Source organism: Chanodichthys erythropterus, chromosome 20 (assembly GCF_024489055.1).
Source record: "Chanodichthys erythropterus isolate Z2021 chromosome 20, ASM2448905v1, whole genome shotgun sequence".
NCBI classification, from domain to species: Eukaryota; Metazoa; Chordata; class Actinopteri; order Cypriniformes; family Xenocyprididae; genus Chanodichthys; species Chanodichthys erythropterus.
Genome location: NC_090240.1, coordinates 29,479,143 through 29,500,768, shown reverse-complemented (window position 1 = coordinate 29,500,768; position 21,626 = coordinate 29,479,143). Strand labels below are relative to the sequence as shown.

General features: G+C 34.1%; 2 protein-coding genes across 5 annotated transcripts in view; one reads left to right on the top strand and one right to left on the bottom strand.

The window, feature by feature from the left end:
* The window catches only part of itga5 (integrin, alpha 5 (fibronectin receptor, alpha polypeptide)), a 58,029-nt gene extending 39,063 nt beyond the window's left edge, over window positions 1-18,966 (top strand). Inside the window, exons 20-30 of the mRNA XM_067371187.1 lie at window positions 1,213-1,360; window positions 2,156-2,248; window positions 5,448-5,527; window positions 6,163-6,243; window positions 6,368-6,473; window positions 7,220-7,378; window positions 9,112-9,219; window positions 13,653-13,766; window positions 14,859-14,960; window positions 15,078-15,200; window positions 16,782-18,966. Coding sequence (XP_067227288.1) covers window positions 1,213-1,360; window positions 2,156-2,248; window positions 5,448-5,527; window positions 6,163-6,243; window positions 6,368-6,473; window positions 7,220-7,378; window positions 9,112-9,219; window positions 13,653-13,766; window positions 14,859-14,960; window positions 15,078-15,200; window positions 16,782-16,862 — 1,195 coding nt within the window. The 3' untranslated portion in view covers window positions 16,863-18,966. The remainder of the gene's footprint in view (window positions 1-1,212; window positions 1,361-2,155; window positions 2,249-5,447; window positions 5,528-6,162; window positions 6,244-6,367; window positions 6,474-7,219; window positions 7,379-9,111; window positions 9,220-13,652; window positions 13,767-14,858; window positions 14,961-15,077; window positions 15,201-16,781) is intronic.
* The window catches only part of rapgef3 (Rap guanine nucleotide exchange factor (GEF) 3), a 51,948-nt gene continuing 47,625 nt past the window's right edge, over window positions 17,304-21,626 (bottom strand). For 3 of the 4 annotated variants that reach the window (XM_067371189.1, XM_067371188.1, XM_067371190.1), the window contains 7 exons: window positions 21,303-21,393; window positions 20,893-20,943; window positions 20,721-20,808; window positions 20,555-20,619; window positions 20,394-20,448; window positions 20,179-20,250; window positions 17,304-20,070 (listed from right to left, as the gene is read on the bottom strand). In XM_067371189.1, the coding sequence (XP_067227290.1) occupies window positions 19,952-20,070; window positions 20,179-20,250; window positions 20,394-20,448; window positions 20,555-20,619; window positions 20,721-20,808; window positions 20,893-20,943; window positions 21,303-21,393 (541 nt within the window). In that variant the 3' untranslated portion in view covers window positions 17,304-19,951. Of the gene's footprint in view, window positions 20,071-20,178; window positions 20,251-20,393; window positions 20,449-20,554; window positions 20,620-20,720; window positions 20,809-20,892; window positions 20,944-21,292; window positions 21,394-21,626 lie in introns of those variants that run through there. The other variant, XR_010892854.1, reaches the window with a different exon arrangement.

The window sequence follows — 21,626 nt, the reverse complement described above, 5'->3', positions numbered from 1 at the left end:
GAACAAGCAGAGGGAATAGCACAACTTGAAAAACTCACTGGAGGGGGTTATTCTTTAGGAGAAAATGTGAAAATACATCTAGACAGCTTCCCAGAGATGCCTCAGACAACATGGCTATTCTTTAGCACCACTGTCAGCATCTGCTTCCCAGGTCCAGGTTGAGGAAACCCAGCCAAATTCTCTGTTTCACTCAAAATAACTTGTATACTAAATCACCTCCATGTGATTATTAGAGCGCACCGGTGTTAATTTGTTGTATGGATCATGATATTTATTTTGATTAGCAACTGAATGCAAATCTTGTGACGTGACCCCAACCTCATATGTGTCATCTGAAGGGGTTTGTTATGAAAGTGCAACAAGCGATGGCTTCCATGTAGGTTTGAGTCCCCCACCAGCCGAGTGCCAGCGTTTGAATTCAGTACGTGCCGCTTCCCCAGCATGGCTTTACGAGGCCAGGCGGTAATTGGAAGCGTCTGTGTGGCCCTCGCATGGAATTTCTCATTGTGTCTGAGATGTAGAGAGAAAAGAAAGGGGGGAGGGAACATGTAGGAATAGAAAAAGGAAACTTTGTGGAATGTTTCACAGTCTTTGTCGTTGCATGTTGAACTTTATAGCTACAATGGAAATTAGGGGTTTTTATTAGGAAATGTGTGTATAATGCAGGAGGAAGGGCTTCCTGTTGGAAAGATCTGGGTGATATTTCACCGCTAGATCAGCAGAATTACACTTTTTCTTATTTTCAGCAAGGATTGATCAAAAGTAACTGAAGACATTTATAATGTTACAAAAGATTTCTATTTCAAATAAATGGTTTTACTTTCTATTCATTGAAGAATCCTGAAAAAATAATCATGGTTTCTACAAAATATTTAAGCCGCACAACTGTTTTTTGAACATTGATGATAATAATAATAAGAATGTCCTCTATGGTTTATACTTTACAGCACATTTCAAAATGTAGATGTATATCTATTTACTTCTTAATTGGTTAATTAGTGGTGCTTGTTAACACACTAATGCTTTTGCTTATATTTAGGGTTAGAGGTTTAAACAAACGTCTACCTGCATGAATTAGACATTGGCTTGTAACTCCTCCCACAAACCTAAATTTGCACTTAATAAACTCTATAGAAGACCCAGATCCTATAGAGGTAAATTAGCCACCAAAGCAAGAGTTTTATGTTTTGTTCATGTTTTTTGGTTCTGCAGGGACAGGAAGGAAGTGTACATGGGCGATGACAACTCTTTGACCCTGACTTTCAACGCAAAGAACGATGGAGGCGGAGCTTATGAAGCCGAGCTGTATGTGGTCTTGCCACCAGAGGCCGACTACAGCGGAATAGCCCGCAATAACGAGGTGAGATATGGGGACCCTCCCTCCAGGTGCTGCCGATTACACGGACGTGTGCCAGATCCCGTCCATTAACTCCTACATGTGTTCAGCATTTCAGCTGAGAAAGACCTTTGTTCTGTTACTTTGATACTCAAGAGATGATGTGTTTTTTATTCATGGAGACACGTGATGAGAAATCCTGTAGTGAGGCAAAACTTGACAGCGGTCGGTGTTTTAATGCCGCGGTTTACAAACTGGTGGCTAGGGGGTTCGTGGGACATTTAAGAGAAAGAAAAAGACTCTTTTATTTAATTGTGAGAAATTTTAAATGAAAATATTATTATAAATAATGAAGATTTTATTTTTTGATTCTGATGAATGATAAAATGTATACAAATATTCAAATAAAATATTTTAACAATTTGAGTATTTTTGCTTTAGTGCAATGACAGTGTAGAAACCAATTATTTGATTTGGTCTTTATAATATCACACACTATTTTTTTTCTCACACTGCATAAATGGGTCTTTATACATGAATACATATAGATGACTTTATTTAAGGAAGGAGTGTCTCTCACAAGAGGATCATGGGCATCAAAAAGGGCTAACTCCAGTTTTAATGAAATACTTGTACATATTTTGAACCCTAAACCTATGTATGGATAATTTAGAGCAAAAATGTAGCATTCAGCAATAGTACCAGAACTGGTCTAAGCAGGTCAAGACATAAGTCATGGGGTATGAGTTATCACTGTGTGTGTGTGTTTCCCGAAATTTACTGGTCTTTTTCTCTATTTCTCTGGATTTCTCTGGACAGAGTCTAACACAACTGACCTGCAGTTATGAGACGGAAAATCAGACCCGTTACCTCAGCTGTGACCTGGGGAACCCCATGAAATCTGGCACCAGCGTAAGCAGTCTTACACTCTTCTTTCTGTTTGTGTGTTTACACCGTAGAGTGACTTAAGATTTCACATTGAGATTTAAAAAGCACTTTTTATCGTGTATTTGAATCTTAACAATTTCCCAGAGTGTCTTAAAATTTTTAAAATTGTTAATTTGACTCATAAAAATGTGTAGAATGTAGAGTTGTCGATACTGAAATTTGAAAAATGTGACGCTTTGAGCGCTGTTGAGCAGATTCGTAAACCCCTCTGATTGGCCATTGTGTTCACGTGCTCATTGAATATGTCTGTGATTGACTTCAGTGATCAAAAACACTGTAAATAGTCATCAATGAAGCTCTTCACCGAGCGCTTACACAGATACACACGAGAGCGTTTGAAAGCAGGCGTCTATCCCGGACCAGTTTGCTGATAGGCGCCTGCTTTCAAATGCTCCTGCTCCTGTTCCCGCTCCCGCTCAAATTCAAACACTTCTGTGCATTTATCATTGTAGCCAATCACAGACATATCTGATGAGCACGTGAACACAGTGGCCAATCAGAGGTGTGTACAAATCCACTCAACAGCGCTCAAAGCATCACATTTTTAAAATGACTTGGTACCGAAGTCAGAACTTTTGACAACTCTAGTAGATTTCTATAAGGAATATCTATCTATCGATCGATCTATCTATGGTTCGTTGGTTCGTTCGATCGATCGTTCTATCTCTTGTTCATTCTGTCTATCTATCGTTCATTCTATTGTTCTATCTATTGTCTGTCTATCGTTCTATCTATCGTTCTATCTATCTATCGTTCTATGTAACATTCTATCTCATGTTCTATCGTTCTATCTATCGTTTGTTCTATCGTTCATTCTTTCTATTGTTCTATCTATTGTTTTATCATTCGTTCTTTCTATCATTCTATTGTTCGTTCTTTCTATCATTCGTTCTATCTATTCTGTCTATCGATCTGTCTCTGTCACCTTTCTATTGTTCTGTCGTTCAATCTATCTATTGTTCTATCTATCGTTCTATGTAACATTCTATCTCATATTCTATCGTTTGTTCTATCGTTCTATCTATCGTTCTATCATTCATTCTTTCTATCATTCTATTGTTCATTCTTTCTATCGTTCGTTCTATATATTGTTCTGTCTATCGATCTGTCTCTGTCACCTATCTATCGTTCTATCGTTCTATCGTTCTATCGTTCTATTGTTCTATATAACATTCTGTCTATCTATTGTTTGTTCTATCTTGAATTCTTTCTATTGTTCTATCTATCGTTCTATGTAACATTCTATCTCATATTCTATCGTTTGTTCTATCGTTCTATCTATCGTTCTATCATTCATTCTTTCTATCATTCTATTGTTCATTCTTTCTATCGTTCGTTCTATATATTGTTCTGTCTATCGATCTGTCTCTGTCACCTATCTATCGTTCTATCGTTCTATCGTTCTATCGTTCTATTGTTCTATATAACATTCTGTCTATCTATTGTTTGTTCTATCTTGAATTCTTTCTATCGTTCTATCTATTGTTCTGTCTATCGATTTGTCTGTCACCTTTCTATCGTTCTGTCGTTCTATCTATTGTTCTATGTAACATTCTATCTAACGTTCTATCGTTCTATCTGTCACCTTTCTATCGTTCTGTCATTCTATCTATCATTCGTTCGTTCTTTCTTTCGTTCTATCATTTGTTTTTTCTATCTTTCTATCGTTCGTTCTGTCGTTCGTTCTATCTATTGTTCTGTCTAACGTTCTATCATTCTATCTATCGTTCGTTCTATCATATGTTCGTTCTATCGTACATTTGTTCTTTCTATCGTTCTATCATTCGCTCTTTCTATCGATTGTTCTGTCTATTGTTGTATCTGTCCCCTATCATCTCTACGTCTATCGTCTATATATTTATCAACATCTATTGTCTCTATATATCTCTGTATATTTATAGTTATGCTCAACTATTAAATTTTTCCTTGGCTAGAAATTGCTTTTTGTGTGTGTAATCTCTATAAAATAATTTATAATTATCCAGTTATCCTTATCCAGTAATCACAAACGACTGGAAAAGTGGCAAATCTGATTACTCACAACTAGTATTTTACCAAATAAACTCCAGACTTCCAGCAGCCATAACTGTGTGTCCTGTTTGTCATGTAACCTTTATTAGTAATCTAACCTGTGTCAGTCAGCTCGTAGTGCTGTCTGGGGGGCTTGTTAAGGGCTGTGTTGAATCATGTTTGGACAGGCAGGAAGTTCCCACCAGCGATGCAGGAAGTGACAATCATTTTGCAGTGGAGTTCCCCTTTGCAAAATGCCACTGTGTGAAGGTGGAGGCTTTTTAATGTGTCTGCAGAGATGGAGTATAATTGGGTGACTGTTCAAAATGCTCCATGTCAATATGTGTTTCCAGACTGTTTCAGTCAGTGCAACAGCGTTCGCATTAGTTCAGGGCAGGTTATCTGGGTGTTTTATTAAGCAATTTTATTATTAACGTTATTTTAGGTGATTATTTTTAGATTCCAGGACCACCAAAGTGGTTTTCCGTAACAACTGGCCTGTATCTGTAATTGTATCTTTTGCACTGAGAAATTCAGAAATCACACCCACCCCCACGGACACCCACACGCAAACTCTCACGCATGGAGCTGAGGGAAAACGAGAGCCGCTCGTACGGGGTCTTGTTGCCAGGGTTTGTGTGCGTGCGGTGGAGGCATAAAACCACAATTTTAAAAGGGAGGCTGGAACTCCCATGCAGTCTGGGGTTGTGTAGGTGACTTCAGCACTTTAGGACTGAGGGCTGTAACTAACTGGAGTGCTTTTGACAGTGCAGCTAAACATGACATCACTAAGATGAATGAGAGAGGATACATTTTAGTGTTTCCACTTGTGTTTTTTGGATGGAATACAGGAAAGAAACATTCCACCAACCTCAACATCCATTCTGTTGCTATGGCAGTGCATTGTGGGTATGTTTTGTGTGCTGTAGAGAATTCTCTGGTGTAATTTGTGGACAGCTGAAATTAAGTATTGTGACATTGCAAATATTGTTGCCTCCTTTTATGATAAATTGATAGTGTTTTCTCTCATTTTTGGGTTGTTTTAGCTCAAATTTTCTGATGAATGAAATCTACTTGGAGGAATAAGCCTGACATCACCTAAAGAGTAAATGGGATATGAATTAGAAATGCATTTTGTTTTTATTTTCTGCAGTTATGGGCTGGACTGCGATTCACAGTACCACGTCTCAAGGACACACACAGATTTGTGCAGTTTGACCTACAGATCCGTAGGTAAGAAACTTGAGAATATACACAAATAAACACAGCTTATTTTAACTTATTTATATATATTTTTTTTTTTAAATAAACATTCACACTATACTATACAGTAAATAAAAACAAGCAAACATGGATAACCATTTAGTAGTTTTAGTAAAAGCTTATTCTGTTTGAATATATATATATATATATTTTTTTTTTTGTGCTGGCCTTGATGATTTTAATACACAAAATTATGTTTAATTTAATACATTTATTTTATTTGTAAGCAAAAAGTAAAATAAATTCGTTAAGAGTCTAAAAATTAAAATAATGACCGACAATGTAACAGATTTGACTGTTAAAAGTTTTATTATTTTTCTTTTCTTTTCTTTTATTTTATTTTATTTTATTTTATTTTATTTTATTTTATTTTATTTTATTTTATTTTATTTTATTTTATTTTATTTTATTTTATTTTATTTTATTTTATTTTATTTTATTTTATTTTATTTTATTTTATTTTATTTTATTTTATTTTATAGGAATAAGTCGGACTGTTATGGTCTCTGATATATCATGCATATGCATCTGTATTAAATGGTCAGGTTAGTTGCACATGCCCTTAAATATGCTCTTTATTAAGCTCTCAATCTCTCCATCTGCAGTAAGAATGAGAATAACTCCCAGAGTGAAGTCGTCCCCTACAAGTTGGAGGTGGTGGTCCAGTCTGATGTTATTCTTCAGGGGTGAGTTCACATGCAGAACTCATTTATAAGTGCTTCACAAGACCACAGCTCTTCTGGAACTCTCACTAGGAAGCTCTCCATGTTCCTTCACTTTTTCATTTTCTCTTTATCTCTCATTTTACAGTGTCTCCCGACCAGACAAGGTCTTCTTTCCCCCTCTGAACTGGAAGTTGACCAAGAATGTAATGGTTGAACAGGATGTCGGACCCTCCGTCCAGCACACTTACGAGGTAAAGACCTTGTCTGAGTCCTTCAGTTGGACTTGAAAGAGGCCTGTCATTGATAGGAGTCCAGAGTAACAGCTATAAATCACTATGGTATCATTTTGGGATGTATGGCTGCCTAGCAACTAGCAGTTAAATTTGCAGTATTTAAAATGTCAGCCCAACCAACTTTTTTTGGCCTGAAGACTTAAACATTTTTAGTAAAACCTTCTTTTCATGAACTGAATATATATATATATTTTAATTTTTTTTTATAAGCAAAAAGAAAAATAGATGTGTTAAGAGTCTAAAAATTTTAATTAATGAAGGTCAATATAACATTTTTATTTTATTTTATTATTTTATTTTAAAGTCCATTTCATATATATCTTTTTTTCCTGTCAGTCAGTGCTGCTAATTGCTGCTTGCAGTATGGTTTCTTTATACATACATTCTGCCAGGATTCTGCAGATGAGTCATGCAAACACTTGTACATGGAGAAGTTGTCATGGAGAATCTCCAACAGTTACACAGAGATCCTGAAATAGCACAAGGCATAAAGTCATCCCTTAATGATGACCTGAGAGCACAGAAACACCTGTGGAGTTACTTTAACAGCACGACTTAAACCTGTGGTTGTGATGGCAAACGATGTAATCATGAAAATAACAAACCAGCAACCTTGATGTTAAACCAGTGTGGTTGGGAGGGTTTATTATGACAACATACACTTGTCTCATCTCTCTCTTTCTCTGCCCGTTTCTCTTTCTCAGTTGGTGAACAACGGGCCGAGCCGCATCAGTCACACTCTACTGCAGCTCAAATGCCCCATGAAACTTCAAAGTAACAAGTTCATTTACCCGCTGGAGGTCATGACGGAGGGCCCTGTTAACTGCACCACCCACAACATAGTCAATACCTTGAACCTCAAGGTAAGACGCCCAGGGTTAACTGCAGGACAGAGATTTTATCAGGGTTCACCTGATGGAGTAATTAATAATGGGGTGCTTTCTGTCATTATGTGCATGACTTTGATCTTTCAGGCTTTTCTTTTAAAGCACTGTTTACATGCGAATCTCATGAAACCTACCAAAATGGAGAGAAAAAAAAAGAAGAAAAAAAAAAAGGGGAAAAAAATATATATATAATAAATAAATATATAAATAAATATATATATATATATATATATATATATATATATTACTATGATAGATAGATAGATAGATAGATAGATAGATAGATAGATAGATAGATAGATAGATAGATAGATAGATAGATAGATAGATAGATAGATAGATAGATAGATAGATAGATAGATAGATAGATAGATAGATAGATAGATAGTATTTTTGTGCTGGCCTTGATGATTTTAATACAAATAAAATAATTGTATTAAATTACATATAATTTTGTGTAAGCAAAAAGTAAAATAAATGCGTTAAGAGTCTAAAAATGAAAATAATGACCGTCAATATAACAGATTTAACTGTTGTTTTATTTTTGTTTTAATTTTATTTTATTTAATTTTATTTATTATTTTATTTTATTTTATTTTATTTTATTTTATTTTAAGGCATCAATGCAATGCAAATGTCATTCTCATTATTATAATACGACAAAAAAAAGTGAAGGAATTACATTTATATTTGTGTGTGTATATATATATATATATATATATATATATATATATATATATATATATATATATATATATATATATATATATATATATATATATATATATATATATATATAAAATATTAATTATAACAAATTATAAATATGAATTATTGAGGATAAAGCTGTAAAGATATTAGACGGGAGACTCACAGCTATCCATTTGAAGCTCTTAAAGGGGACAGAGCTTGTTGATGACAAGCCAAATTTAAACTTAAGGGACATCCGCTGTCAGTAACACCCAATACATTCCATACAGTCTCTAATACATATGCCAAACACATGAACGCACCACCCATCCATCCATATTTCCTAATATGTCCTTTCTTAGAGCCCACCCTGTCCCTCGAACAGCCCCACCCAAGGGCATTAAACCAGCCTTTGATCCTCCTGCCATACTCTCATCTCAATCTGCTTCCCTTCGTGCTTCACGTCCCACTGCTGTCTATATAAACACAGCCATCAGCTTAATCAGAGCTTCTTATGAAAGACTCAACAGCATTTCCCTCTCCATGAGCATACAAATGATCTGAAAAAATGTGGGATCTCTCGTTATAAAACAAGCAATTTGAATGAATGTTTCCCAAGAAGTGGGGGATATTTCTATTTTCTACAAGTTATAAGTTTCTACACCCCTTCCATCTGATTCGTAACACAAAACTGCTGTTACATCTGGGATTGTGCAGAATTCCTCTCCGAAGTGGTTGTTTGTTCAGTTTTGTCATGCCGTTTAGGGTGTTTTCTTGGTTTTGAGGAGTGTATGAGTCTACACAATGGAGAAGTTGAGTAAAAGTCAGACATCTGCTGTTGCAAAATGCCCCTTGTGTCCTGCACAATGTGTCCCTCCCGTTGAGCTCACGGTTAAATGTCCGTGTTGAGTCAGAGGGCGTCAGTACAGACTGAACCGTGATGTCAGTGTCCACGATGTCCAAAAGGGGGGCGAGTTTCCACTCAATGTTCTGTTCCCTTTTTCTCTCTCTCTCTTTAGCTCCAGCAGTCTTCTACCGAGCAGCCTCCTTTACGTGACGGGACACAGGAACACCACATCGAGAAGAGGGAAACACACAAGGGCGAGCTGCCTCAACTGACCAATCTGGTGAGATTTCTTGAATTTGAAGAGGGAAAAAAGTTTATATAAACAAATGCAAAACGCACATTAGCTCTGTTCAGAAACCTAGAGAACTGCCTACATAGTGAGCTGCCTTCTAAGACAGCATCCTAACTGAAACAGAACCTCATAAGTAAGTAATTTGAAACACTCTCCATAGGCAGCAACTCAAATAACCCAATTAGCACTTCTTGAACACCTGCTTGGCCATGCTCAGAGACCTTCTTAAAGCAGCTAAGACCAACAAACCAGCGTTTCCCAAAAGCATTGTGAGCTAAGTTGATCGTAGAGAACATTGGTGGCTCACAATGCTTTTGGGAAACTCAGTCTAGCTTGGTTCTGTCTTTTCAGCTCTAATTTTTGATTTAGAATGAACTTTTTTTTATCAGTATTTTTAAGTAATCAATGTATGGAGACCCTAAAGTGAAAAAAGGAGATTGATTCCAATAGAGTTAGTAAACTATTGACTTCCTTGCTGAAAAGACATCTTATACCAGCATGAACTGGTTTGCTGGTCTTAGTTGGTTTTCTAGCTTGGTCAGACTGGTCTATTGGCTGATTTGGGCTGATAACCCACACACATATTGGGTAAAATGATCCATTTTTTTTTATTAGAATGAACTTAGCAGTACTTTTAAGTAATAAATGCACAGAGACCCTAAAGTGAAAAAAGGAGATTTGTTTCAATGCTTTTGCGTTCACTCATAAAACTTTTGCGTTTTCTCGCAAAGTTTTTGTGTTTCCCTCAGAAACCTTTTTGGTGGTGGTGGAAATAATATGAGGTAGGAGGAAAAATTATATTTAAATGCTTTTGTATTCGCTCGCCAAAGTTTTGCATTCTCTTTCAAAACTTTAGCATTTTCTCACAAAGATTTTGTGTCCCCACAAGAAATGTTTGCTAGCAAATGCAAAACTGGTGCTGGAAATAATAAAAGGTGGGAGGGAAAACTGTATTTCTACGGAAGAGGATTAGGGTCAAGCAATAATAAAAAAAATAAAACCATCTTGAGATTAAAAACTCGCGAAAAAAGTCGAGATAAAATGTTGAGAATAAACTTGTGAAATTACGAGAAAAAACGTGTTAAATTTCGAGAAAAAAGTCGAGGAAAAATGTTGAGAATAAAGTCATTAAATTATGAGAAAAAAGTTGTTAAATTACAAGAACAAATTTGTTAAATTATGAGAAAAATGTTAAATTTCGAGAAAGTCGAGATAAAATGTTGAGAATAAAGTAATTTAAATTATGAGAAAAAAGTTGTTAAATTACGAGAACAAATGCGTTAAATTACGAATTTGTTCTCATAATTTAACAACTTTTTTCTCATAATTTAATGACTTTATTCTCATAACTTAATGACTTTATTCTCAACATTTTATCTCAACTTTTTTCTCGAAATTTAACAACTTTAATCTCGAGATGGTTTTATTTTTTTATTATTGCTTGGCCCTAATCCTCTTCCGTGTATTTCAGTGCTTTTGCAAGTGAATGCAAAGTTTTTTGAGAATGAACGTAGTTTCTTGGGAGGATCCCAAAAGTTCAAAATAGCATTGAAATACCGCATATGGTAACACTTAGTTTAGGGTCCAGTTCTCACTATTAACTAGTTGCTTATTAACATGCATATTACTAGGATATTGGCTGTTTATTAGTACTTATAAAGCACATATTAATGCCTTGTTCTGCAAGACCATTTCTACATCCCATAATCATACCCTAAATATTAATAAGCAGTAAAAAGTTGCAGTTAATAGTGAGAATTGGACCCTAATTTAAAGTGTGACCAAATATAATTTTTTTTCCCCCATCACTATGTCCCTTTAAAAGCTCTGTATGAATGAAATATATTTAAAATCATCATTTATCTAAATTTTTTACCACCATTTGATTGTATACATTTGGATCACATTCATTAAGAAGGATACATGTGATTCTACCTTTTGATTTCGGCCAAAACTGATTTGTAACTCTTGGAATAAGCTTTTCATCCAAAACACGCCTAAAATACTATCTAGGAAGTCTGCACACTAGGTTTTGGAACACAGCTACTGAGTCCTGGTCAACAAGAAGACTTATCATGACTCATTTACATTGGGTAAAATGCAAATGTTGAACAAACACATCCAATATGGCGTCTGAGGTCATGAGAACACAGCAAGACCTTCCGTTCACTAGTGTAGTAACTCAGAAGGTCAAGTCATACAGGGTCAAAGATCTACTCTGACTGATTGGCTGCCATTAAAGATGTTTTGCTTGGTCGGTCTAGGTGCATGTGTGCGTGTTTGTGTGCTCGCGTATGTGCGTGACCATGTGATAGAACATTAATGACCTCATTACTCTCCAGAGTGATGGGTCTGCCGAAATGTCCTCGCTCTACCCTCTAATTTCCCCTTTTTCTTTGCGCCATTAACCGCTCCAGCTACCACCTCTCTCAGACAGAAGCTGATTGTGTATTCCAGCTGCAGGTAGCTGTACCTGACCAAATGAAAGAGGGCTTTGTGGCCTGTTGCGCTCAATCGGCCACATTTATCGTCTCTTGCTTGATGACGTGGTCCTAGAGGGCTATTTATTTCTTGGCCTGTTCACTTGTGCTCATTTTGTTGAGGGAGAGCAGGTCTCTGTTGACATGTTCTGTTAGTGAACAATGGAGATGTGTTACAGGACTCAAAAGTTCCAGCCTAGGTTTCGCATCTCGACTAGGGTGAGGTGTTAATGGACGGTAACACTTTTACAATAAGGCTTCATTTGTTAACATGAACTAATCAATGAAAAAAGCATTTATTAATCGTACGTAATGTTAATTTCAGCATTTGCTAATACATTATTAAAATTAAAAGTTTTATCTGTTTATTTTATTTAATGGACCTGAGCAAACATGAACTAACAATGAACAGTTATACTTTAATTAACTAACGTTAACAAAGATTAATAAATAATACTGTAACAAATGATTTGCTTATTGTTTGTTATTTTTAGTTAATGTATTAACTAATGTTAATTAATGGAACCTTATTGTAAAGTGTTACCTAATGTAAATAATAATAATAATAATAATAAAATACATAAACCACACATATTTTGGGTAAAATGGTCAATTTTTTTTAAATTAGAAATTAATTTTTTAATTTTTAATTAGAAAAATCAGTAATTTTCAATATTAAAGGGTTAGCTCACCCAAAAATGAAAATTATAATATAATATAATATAAATTTTTCTTATTAGTTTTTCTTGTTTTAACCGTTAATTTAAATAATTAATCTACATAATGATTAAAATATACAAAATATGTGAATATATGTACTTGAGGTATTTACATAAATATATACTATACTTAAACTTAATTAAAAAAAAAATCTGTATATAATTTTTTTTAAATTAAGTTTATTTTTCTTAAACATTTGTACAAATTAATATATATATATATATATTTTATAAAAATTAAAACGTTTTAATACTTTTTATAAAAATATATATATATTTTATAAATAATAATAATAATATTAATATTATATAATACTATTATATAATAATAATAATATTAATAATAATATTATATTTTTTATTAATATATATATATATATATATATATATATATATATATATATATATATATATATATATATATAATATATATATATATATATATATAATTTAATAATAATAGTAATAATAGTAATAATAGTAATAAATGAATAAATAAATAAATAATAAAACGTTTTAATTTGTATTAAAAAATGGATAACTATAATATATTTAAATATATGCAGTACAAGAGCTGGGGTGCCCCATGGAAAATTGGGGCGGTCCATGTACAATTATAGTAAAATGTGTATACTCTGTGATCATTTTTTTCACCCTCCTAATGAAACGAATTTAAGGTCACTGGGATCTGATGACGAATGTGGTAATGTACATCTTGTAAAAACCAGGGAGCTGAATGTTGTTGCGTCTCTGGGTCGGAATTTGACTTTAGGCAACTGTAGGCAGGATTTTACAGTCCTGTGACTCTACCTAATTTAAAGCAGTCGATGCACAAGACTCTAACATTAGGTCCTTTGTCACTGCCGTTGGCTCGTGATGTTAATGTCTGTCTCATGGTCCCATCTCTCCATCCAGTTCCTCACATTCATAATTATTGTTGGGTTTTTAATTATTGCTTGTTTCTCGAATGACAGGCAGGCATGCTTTTATGGTGATTTTATTTCTGCCTTTTAAATTGAATTCACATGATCTGTGTTTGTTTAAAGGGCACGTCTTTTATTGCGTCATTACATTTCAGTGTCATTTTGTTTATTTGAATAAGTGCTGTTATGAAGGGTTTGTAATGAGTTATGACAGGAGCTTTAATGCACTGTGATGAAATAGTTCGGTAAACTTCCATAAACTGATTATTATTAACTTTTGTGTTTTTCTGATGTGCTAGTCTTGCTCCAGTGTGGATTGCTGGACTCTAACATGTAACGTTGGCCTGTTGGAGCGAGGGACGAGTGCCATACTGCATGTTCGCTCACGAATCTGGGCCGAAACATTTATGGAGGTGAGCGAAAAACCTTGGTGCAAGCAGTCCAAAGCTGTCGTCTCTCTGGAGTATTACTAATACTGCAATAAAAGCATTTACACGCTTTCATACTGTGACCCAAATAAGAGCTTGCTTACCTTTCAAAGTCTGTACCATGATTATAATGATTAAATTGATTATGCTGAGTATTTAATGTAAAGTGCGACTGCTTCCTGGAGTGGTCACTACTAAGTGAGCTAAAACAGTGTGCGAGTGTCTGTTCATGTATATTAAAGAGAGTCAGATGATATCTCCAAACAGGAGCTCTTTTGAGAGACGCCTTACATGCTCTCTGCAGTTTTAGCCAATACAAAGCTTATAAGTTAGTGCATTGAAAATACATTAGGAGAAATCCTGAGAGCTCAGCGGATTGGAATGTCAGAGGGGTTTTGAGAGAACTAAAGCCAGACTGAAACACTGGGATTCAGTAAAGCAATACCGCCCCCATCTGGATGCAAGTAGGATTGTTACATAAATTAAATTCAGTTGAGAAACACTAGGTACATTCAAATTAGTGTACAGCCAGTATATATATATATATATATATTATTTGAATTAGGTTTATTTTATATATATATATATATATATATATATATATATAACAGTAAAAAAATACAAAATTATAGTTATACAAAATAAAACATTTATTATTATTATTATTATTATTATTATTATTATTAATAATAATAATAACAATTTAATCATCATTATCCTTATTCTCATTATTCTATATATTTCAAAACATAATTGAAATTACTAATATTATCCAAAATGTAGATTTATTTTCTATAAAACCTAGGCTTTAAAATTATTATTATTTTTTTAAATAATAATCTTTCCTATATTGGTTACAAATGTTTTTGTGTGTTTTTAAAAGCTATAAATTAAAAATTTAAATCTAAAAAAAAAAATATAGTAAACGTTACAAAATTAGTTATACAATGTACAAAATAAAACATTATTATTATCATTAATGTATATTTATTTTCTGTAAAACCTAGATTTTCTTTTTTTGCTAAGTTTCTTTCCCATATTGAGGTTACAAATGTAGTTTTTGTGCTTTATTTGCAGAATCCTTATAAAAGCTTTATACTGGAGTGCCTTGCTAGTTACAAAGTGGAAAAGATGCCATACGCCATTTTGCCCAAGGTGACTCCTAGCGGTGCTAAAAAGGTAAACGTCATAATATCCTTCTCATCTGATCCAAGTCATGTTCATCACGAGACATAATGTATATAGTTCTTATTTAAAATCATCCAGTGATCGTCATCTTTTCTCTGTTAACTGTAGCTGGTCACTCCTGTGGTCTGGAATAAGCCAGACAGTACATATGCTGTTCCTCTCTGGATCATCATTCTGGCTATTCTGGCCGGCCTTCTTCTGCTCGCACTGCTGATCTACGTCCTCTACAAGGTCAGTGTCTGCCATTTTGATTTCTAGTTCTAGTTGGCTATTGCAACCAATAGTAAAGTAATTTTAAAACCTATAACTAATCATAAATGAACAAGTACCTTTTATAAATTGATTAACTTGTAACTAATTTCTACTAACTAAATCTTATCCTTCATCCTAAATGTAGCTTGTCACTTACTGTAAACTAATTTGTATCCATTGTTGCCAGACTATTGGACATTCATGAACACATGCTTAATCTTTGTAGTCAGGCAAGCTAATTGTGAACGAAATATTGTCCTTTACATTAAGAAAAAACTTGTAACTAATCATAACCCAAATCATTTTAGTCAGACCATCTTGTAACTAATCATGAACCAGTTCTTATTCTTCACAGTCGAGTTGACTAACCCTCTGGTATTGTTCATTTTGGGGGCCCCCTTGTGTTGTCTTTTTTTATTTTGTATTTTGACAAAATTTAATGGTACTAATTAGTATTTATGAAATAATTCACCAATTTTTTCCCATTTAAATAATACACATTTTCTTTTTCATTTTTTTTTTTAAATTACTTTTCAATTAAAGCTGTATTTCATGTTAAAATAATAGACAATCCCTTTAAAATCCAATTTTTGAAGGCAGATTAGTGCCATCTGGTGGAAGTAAAAAAGAAACACATGTTGATTTGAAGTGTCAATTTTTGCATTCATTTTACTTTACCTGAACACAGAGAAAGACATTTTGTTACACATAACATTAAAATTCAACAAAAATGTAACAAAAATGAACAGGAATGCTTTATCAGAGCTATATCAACCTGATTTAAACCTCTTATTTGAACCTTCTGGCTTAATTTTGCCATATTGCTACAGCCAAACCAGTTCATTTGTGTGTATTATAGTGTGTGTGTTTAGTTTAGAGTGTCATCCCTTCATTGTTGTGCACTTTTTTACTGCATCGTGGCTGATTTGTAGATTGCACACACAAAAAAATTCTCTATTTTTGCCTATTTCACATTCATTTCCTATGGAGGTACAATACAAGTGTGATTATTTAAAAAAAAAATTTTTTTACGCCCATTTAGCTTTTTTGAATTTTTTTTTTTGCGACTGCCGCAGAAGTCATTGAGATTCATACCATTCCGATGAAGTAGGGATTTTTAAAATTTCAAAACAACTAAATAATAAGCTAAAACCATGAAAGAAAAAAAAAAAAGTAAACATTAACTGAAATCAAACAAAATATAAGAAACACATTTTATTTTATTTTATTTATTTCATTTTTCATTTTCATGTAGTTTAACTTCATGTACTAAAATAACTAAAATAAAAATTTATAAAGTGTATATAGACATTTAAAAACAAAAAAAACTATTAAAAATGTCAAAAATACAAAACAAAATGACATGTATATAAGAAAAAATATAAAAATGAAAACTGATTCAAAATATTAAAACTACAATAGTATGTCAATGCCACTAAAATACCGCAACTTCTTTGTTGAGCTAGCAAGTAAAATTGTAAATTATTTCTTATTCTTCACAATAGGATTATAATGTAACCAATTGTAAATGATTTTTTTCCCTGTTCTTGATTCCTGTAGCTCGGCTTCTTCAAGAGAACTCCATACGGCACCGCCATGGAAAAAGCCCAGCTCAAACCTCAGGCTGCATCCGAGGCCTAAACTACACAAGAGCATTCAGAGAACACGTCCCAAAGAATGTTCTTAACCAGAGCTCATCCAAAGAGAAGGTTACTTGCTGTTTAACAAAGACAAAGACTAGACTGCAGTAGAGGAATGTGGAGGAAAGATCACTGGATCTTCACTGTACTGCACTAGATGACGAGACCCTGAGGACTTAAAGCCAAATGAATGTTGACAGTTTATTTTATCTTATTGATTTTCCTTGATGTGGGTTTCTATTTTTTTTTTTTTTAACCATCACTAGCCTACCACTCACAAACAGTTTGAGTTGATCTTAACCAAAGCTCAGGTTCACTTGCCTTGCCTGGCAGCCTGCTAAAAGAGAAAAGACAGACACAATCTGCACTAACATTAAGAGTATCGTTTCAATTTTTTTACAGTTTCACTTAATCCACAGTGTAGCATTTTACATTTTTAGCGTGTTATTTCACTAAACGCACGTTTAAACCAAAAAAAAAAAAAAAAAAAGGTTTATGCAGTATTTCACTACCAACCAAAGATACTGATACAGTTTTTGTTCATTTATTGTGTTTTGAAAGTGAGAATGAGGTAGTTGGATACCTCACCATGGACCCTCATCTCCATTTACCTGCTGTCTTTTTTCTCTTTTGTTTTTTATGAAGACATTTAAATGTTTTTATGTTTTGTCATGTGATTTCTATTGGAAAGGGTTTTCACTTCGAATGCGATGTTTTCAGCTCAGTCACCTCTGTATCTTCCAAAGAAAACAAGCCAAGTTGGTTTCACTCTCAGGTGATGGTGATCGAGTGACGCATTTCCGCGGTAAATATAGTCAGGATCCATCGCGGAAGGCGACCGTTCTTCCCTACTGAATGTCAGCCGTTTCTGTCCTGTTATCTCTTAGTGGTAGCGAGCGGCAACGTTGTCTTAAAAGTCATCTGGGACACAACTGGATCCGCACCGAGCCTGTGAAACCTCGCCAATGCCTTGAAGCAGAGCTGTGCTTTGCCATTACACTAACAGACTCTTGGGCCAAAGAGCGGAAGGGTCGTCCCTCCGAACTTCTGTGGGTGAACAGAGAACCACTGTGGACTTGAACGGAGATTTCCGCAAAGCCCGTTTGTTGACTTGCGGACTGAAAGCAAACCTCTTCCAAGGCAGCAGGCCTCATCCAGGGACTGAATGTTGAAATACACCTGTATACTTTTTGTTTTGTCTGTTTCGTGTCTTTGTGTTCGCATATGGATGTGAGGAAATTAGGTTTTTGTGGAGTGCCACAGTCGGTGTAGAAATGCCTCCGTACATCATGGTGCTGAAGTGGCCGAATTGGACAGGAAGTAACTGCAGTCGCCCATCGTGAATCTCCTGTTTCGGCGAGCCACCTAGAAAGGGAAAGCAGCTGGAACTGTGGGATGCGTAGGAAATCTGTATGGAAGTGCAATATTGTTGTATTTGTTTTTTTCAAGTTCATTTCAACTTGTTTTGTCATGTGCATATTAATACTTTATTTTAGTAAAGTTCTCAGAAATAAGGATTTTTTTTGAAGACAACACCCAGTTTGAGGGTTGAAATTAGCCCAGATTTTTAGATAATTTAAAAAAAATGGTATAATGCTATAGTCTGAAAATACAGAAACATGACTCAATTGCCACTAAGATAAAAAAAAAGCAGATTTTAATAGTAAAATATGAACATTTCAGTTCAGTAATCGACCACACAGTCTTTTGTCAAATTTAAACATCGTTTATTGTATATGCAGGTTTTATTAAACAAATACGGTTGTTATTGAATTGATACACAACCAAAAACTGACACATAAACACCACTTGAATCCTTTAGTATTGTTTTTTCAATCTCTTTTGTACATTTTCAAAAATTATTTATTCCTCCAAAAGTTAGATTTTAGTCTTTGAGATTTTTTGTATTTTAAGTGGGAGGAAACACTGGGTATGTCTTCATTTTTTTTTTTTTTTTCCTATTTTTAAAAACTGCCCCAAACCCCCGTTTGTGTTTTTGAGTTGTAAATATGTTTGGTGAGGAGATTATTTTAATTTTCAGCTGATACTGATTTGACGTATTTCATCGCCCCATATTGGGGAGAATCGGAGGGATGTTCAAGTAATTATTTGTATTTACAATTTGCATTTTAAAATAAATCTTTCAGTTTTTTACAACTTCTTATTGCATTGTTTTTCATTTTCAGAAGATTTGGCATGGTTTTAATTTTGATATTGGATACTAATTGTATTTTAAACCCAAAAAGAGAAATAAATATCACGACAAATGTTCAATAATTTATTTATAAAAAATAAACACACTTCATTAGAAAAAAAAAAATGCATAAGATACATACTTTCATATACAATGTCTACAAAACTCGTCATGGATTAGCTTGGTGTTATTTGGCTTTTATATACAGCGGCTAGTGATAATCTGTACATTGTTGTTCTCCAGTGCTTGCAATGAAATTCAAAGGTTAATATCCAAAACAGGCCATAATACTGTTACATAAGGAATAAATGCTGACAGACCATAGATTTATTAAAAATCAATGCATTAATTTTCTATGATTCAGTGATTCAGTCTATTATTCTACTTGCACCATAATTACCGCATGTAAATGTCTATTTACCGAGACATTTTTCAGGGTTTTGTCCCTAAAACAATTCTTTATGCATTTACAACACAGCCCGAGCCAGTGTTGCTAGTTTAGAAAGAATGTGGTGAAGAGATACAGAACTGTACTCAGAATCAACATTGTCATACTATATATATATATATATATATATATATATATATATATATATAAATAACAGTTAATGCCAGCAGCACTAAAGTGAAATTCTTTGCTCATGCTGTAGTGTGTCAGATACAGCCCGAACAATCACAGCAGTCGGATCAGAACGCTTCTGATAAGGCATCATAAGGAAATGTCAGCAAATTCCCAGCCAATGCTCGGCTTATCACAGTCCACGCAGCACTGACTTGACAAAGTGTGTGAATTTACACCAATTAACCACATATAGGGTAATCATGGATTCCATCAGTCATTTTTTCTCCAATATGGAGCAGGACGGGCTGTAAAAAAAGGCAGTCTTTGTGATGTGTCAGCGCTCTATGGCTCTGGAGAGCTGAGTTAGTTTCTTCTGATTGTCGATCACTTTGAGGTTCTGGATGTACTGCCTTACATTGGTTGCATTGCGCAGGGTCAAGGACTGGTCTGAATCTACAAAATATGAGATTAAAAGGAGATACTGTTAAGGATCTATTCTTATTTATTCTGCTCTGTTTTTGAAATCATTTTGAGGGAAAAATAAAAACAACAACAACATACATGTTGATATTCGTATAGCTTGGGCATCCAAGAACATTCTCTCGGTCAAGCCTTTCTGTGGAGATGAAGGCACTGCAAAAGCACAAAAATGACAGAATATCTATTAGTTGCAGAATTCTGATAAGAATTATTTGTATAAACAAAATGAGCGACTTGAGAGAGCTAAAACTGTGGCGTGTTGTTCATGTGTTCCACACCACTAGAGGGAGCCGTACCGTAAGGCTGGCTTCGACATTCTCGAACCATCTTCACTGTTCTGGCTATCATACGCTAAAATTAAGGTAAAAACACATATTAAATGTCTTTTTTCTAAGGTATAGAATTTAAATTTAAAGCAACAATTCAACTGAAAGCAATACTCTCGCCACAAACTCACCATTTTCTCAAAGTTGACCAGTTTATCAGTGTAGTTCTTGTTTCCCTCATGAATAAACGTCATATCTATACAGGGAAAGGATAGATTAAGTTGATTAAACTCCTATCCAACAAATAGTCATCGCATACAGTAAGATTGAGTAAATAATGTCAGTGGGGTTCAATACCTTTGAGCAGCAGAGGCATGAAGGGAATGTATGGAGGGCTGAGTTTGGCTACAGTCAGCCTGTAGGCCCTGTGGTTACGAGATGGATCCTACAACACATGATTACCTTTCAAATTGTACATAGACATATATTGACAAAACCTTGTAAACGGCATGTAAAAATGTGCTCTTACCATCAGTCTTTCATACGCACAGTAGATCCTTTTGGTTTTGTTTGGAAGTCTCTGTTCATTAAGATGAAATAAACAGCAATATTTCAAGTCAAGTTGATTTGTAAAGAGCTTTTCACAAAGGAGCTTTACAGAAAATCATTATGTTTAATGATAATATAGTTTACATTTTGACACGATACAATCAAGTTGAGATTTGCTATGTAAGTAAGTACACTGTATGGATGTGGATAAAGTTGGACCTACATATTCAACACTATATAAAGAGCTGGCCGATAATATAGATTAATTTTGAATGATTTGTCTTTCGATATGTGTTGGTGATAACTCAAAAAATGTTGATGCTGGTATTTTACACCGAAATAAAACAAAAGCTTATTTATATAGATTTAAGAGAACATACTTGTCCTTACCTCCCATGTCTTATTGAGCCTCTGTACTGCACTGTTACTGAGGCCGAACATCACTGCAAAAAATGAGTTCAGGTTCTTCTGCTCTTTTAAACTGAAATAGATCAAATCAGATGCGCATGAGCTCATACTCCCTCAAATGTGTTTATTTCACTGTAAATTATTGGTGGTATTTTTGATAATACAGACATCTTAAGGTAAAGTCACCATAAAATCAAAACGGATGATTCTTTTTTTTTTTATTATTATTATTTTGTAATATTGCAGTATTTATTATAAATGATTCATCTGTCCCATCATTTTTGCTGTAAATACACTGAACAAAAG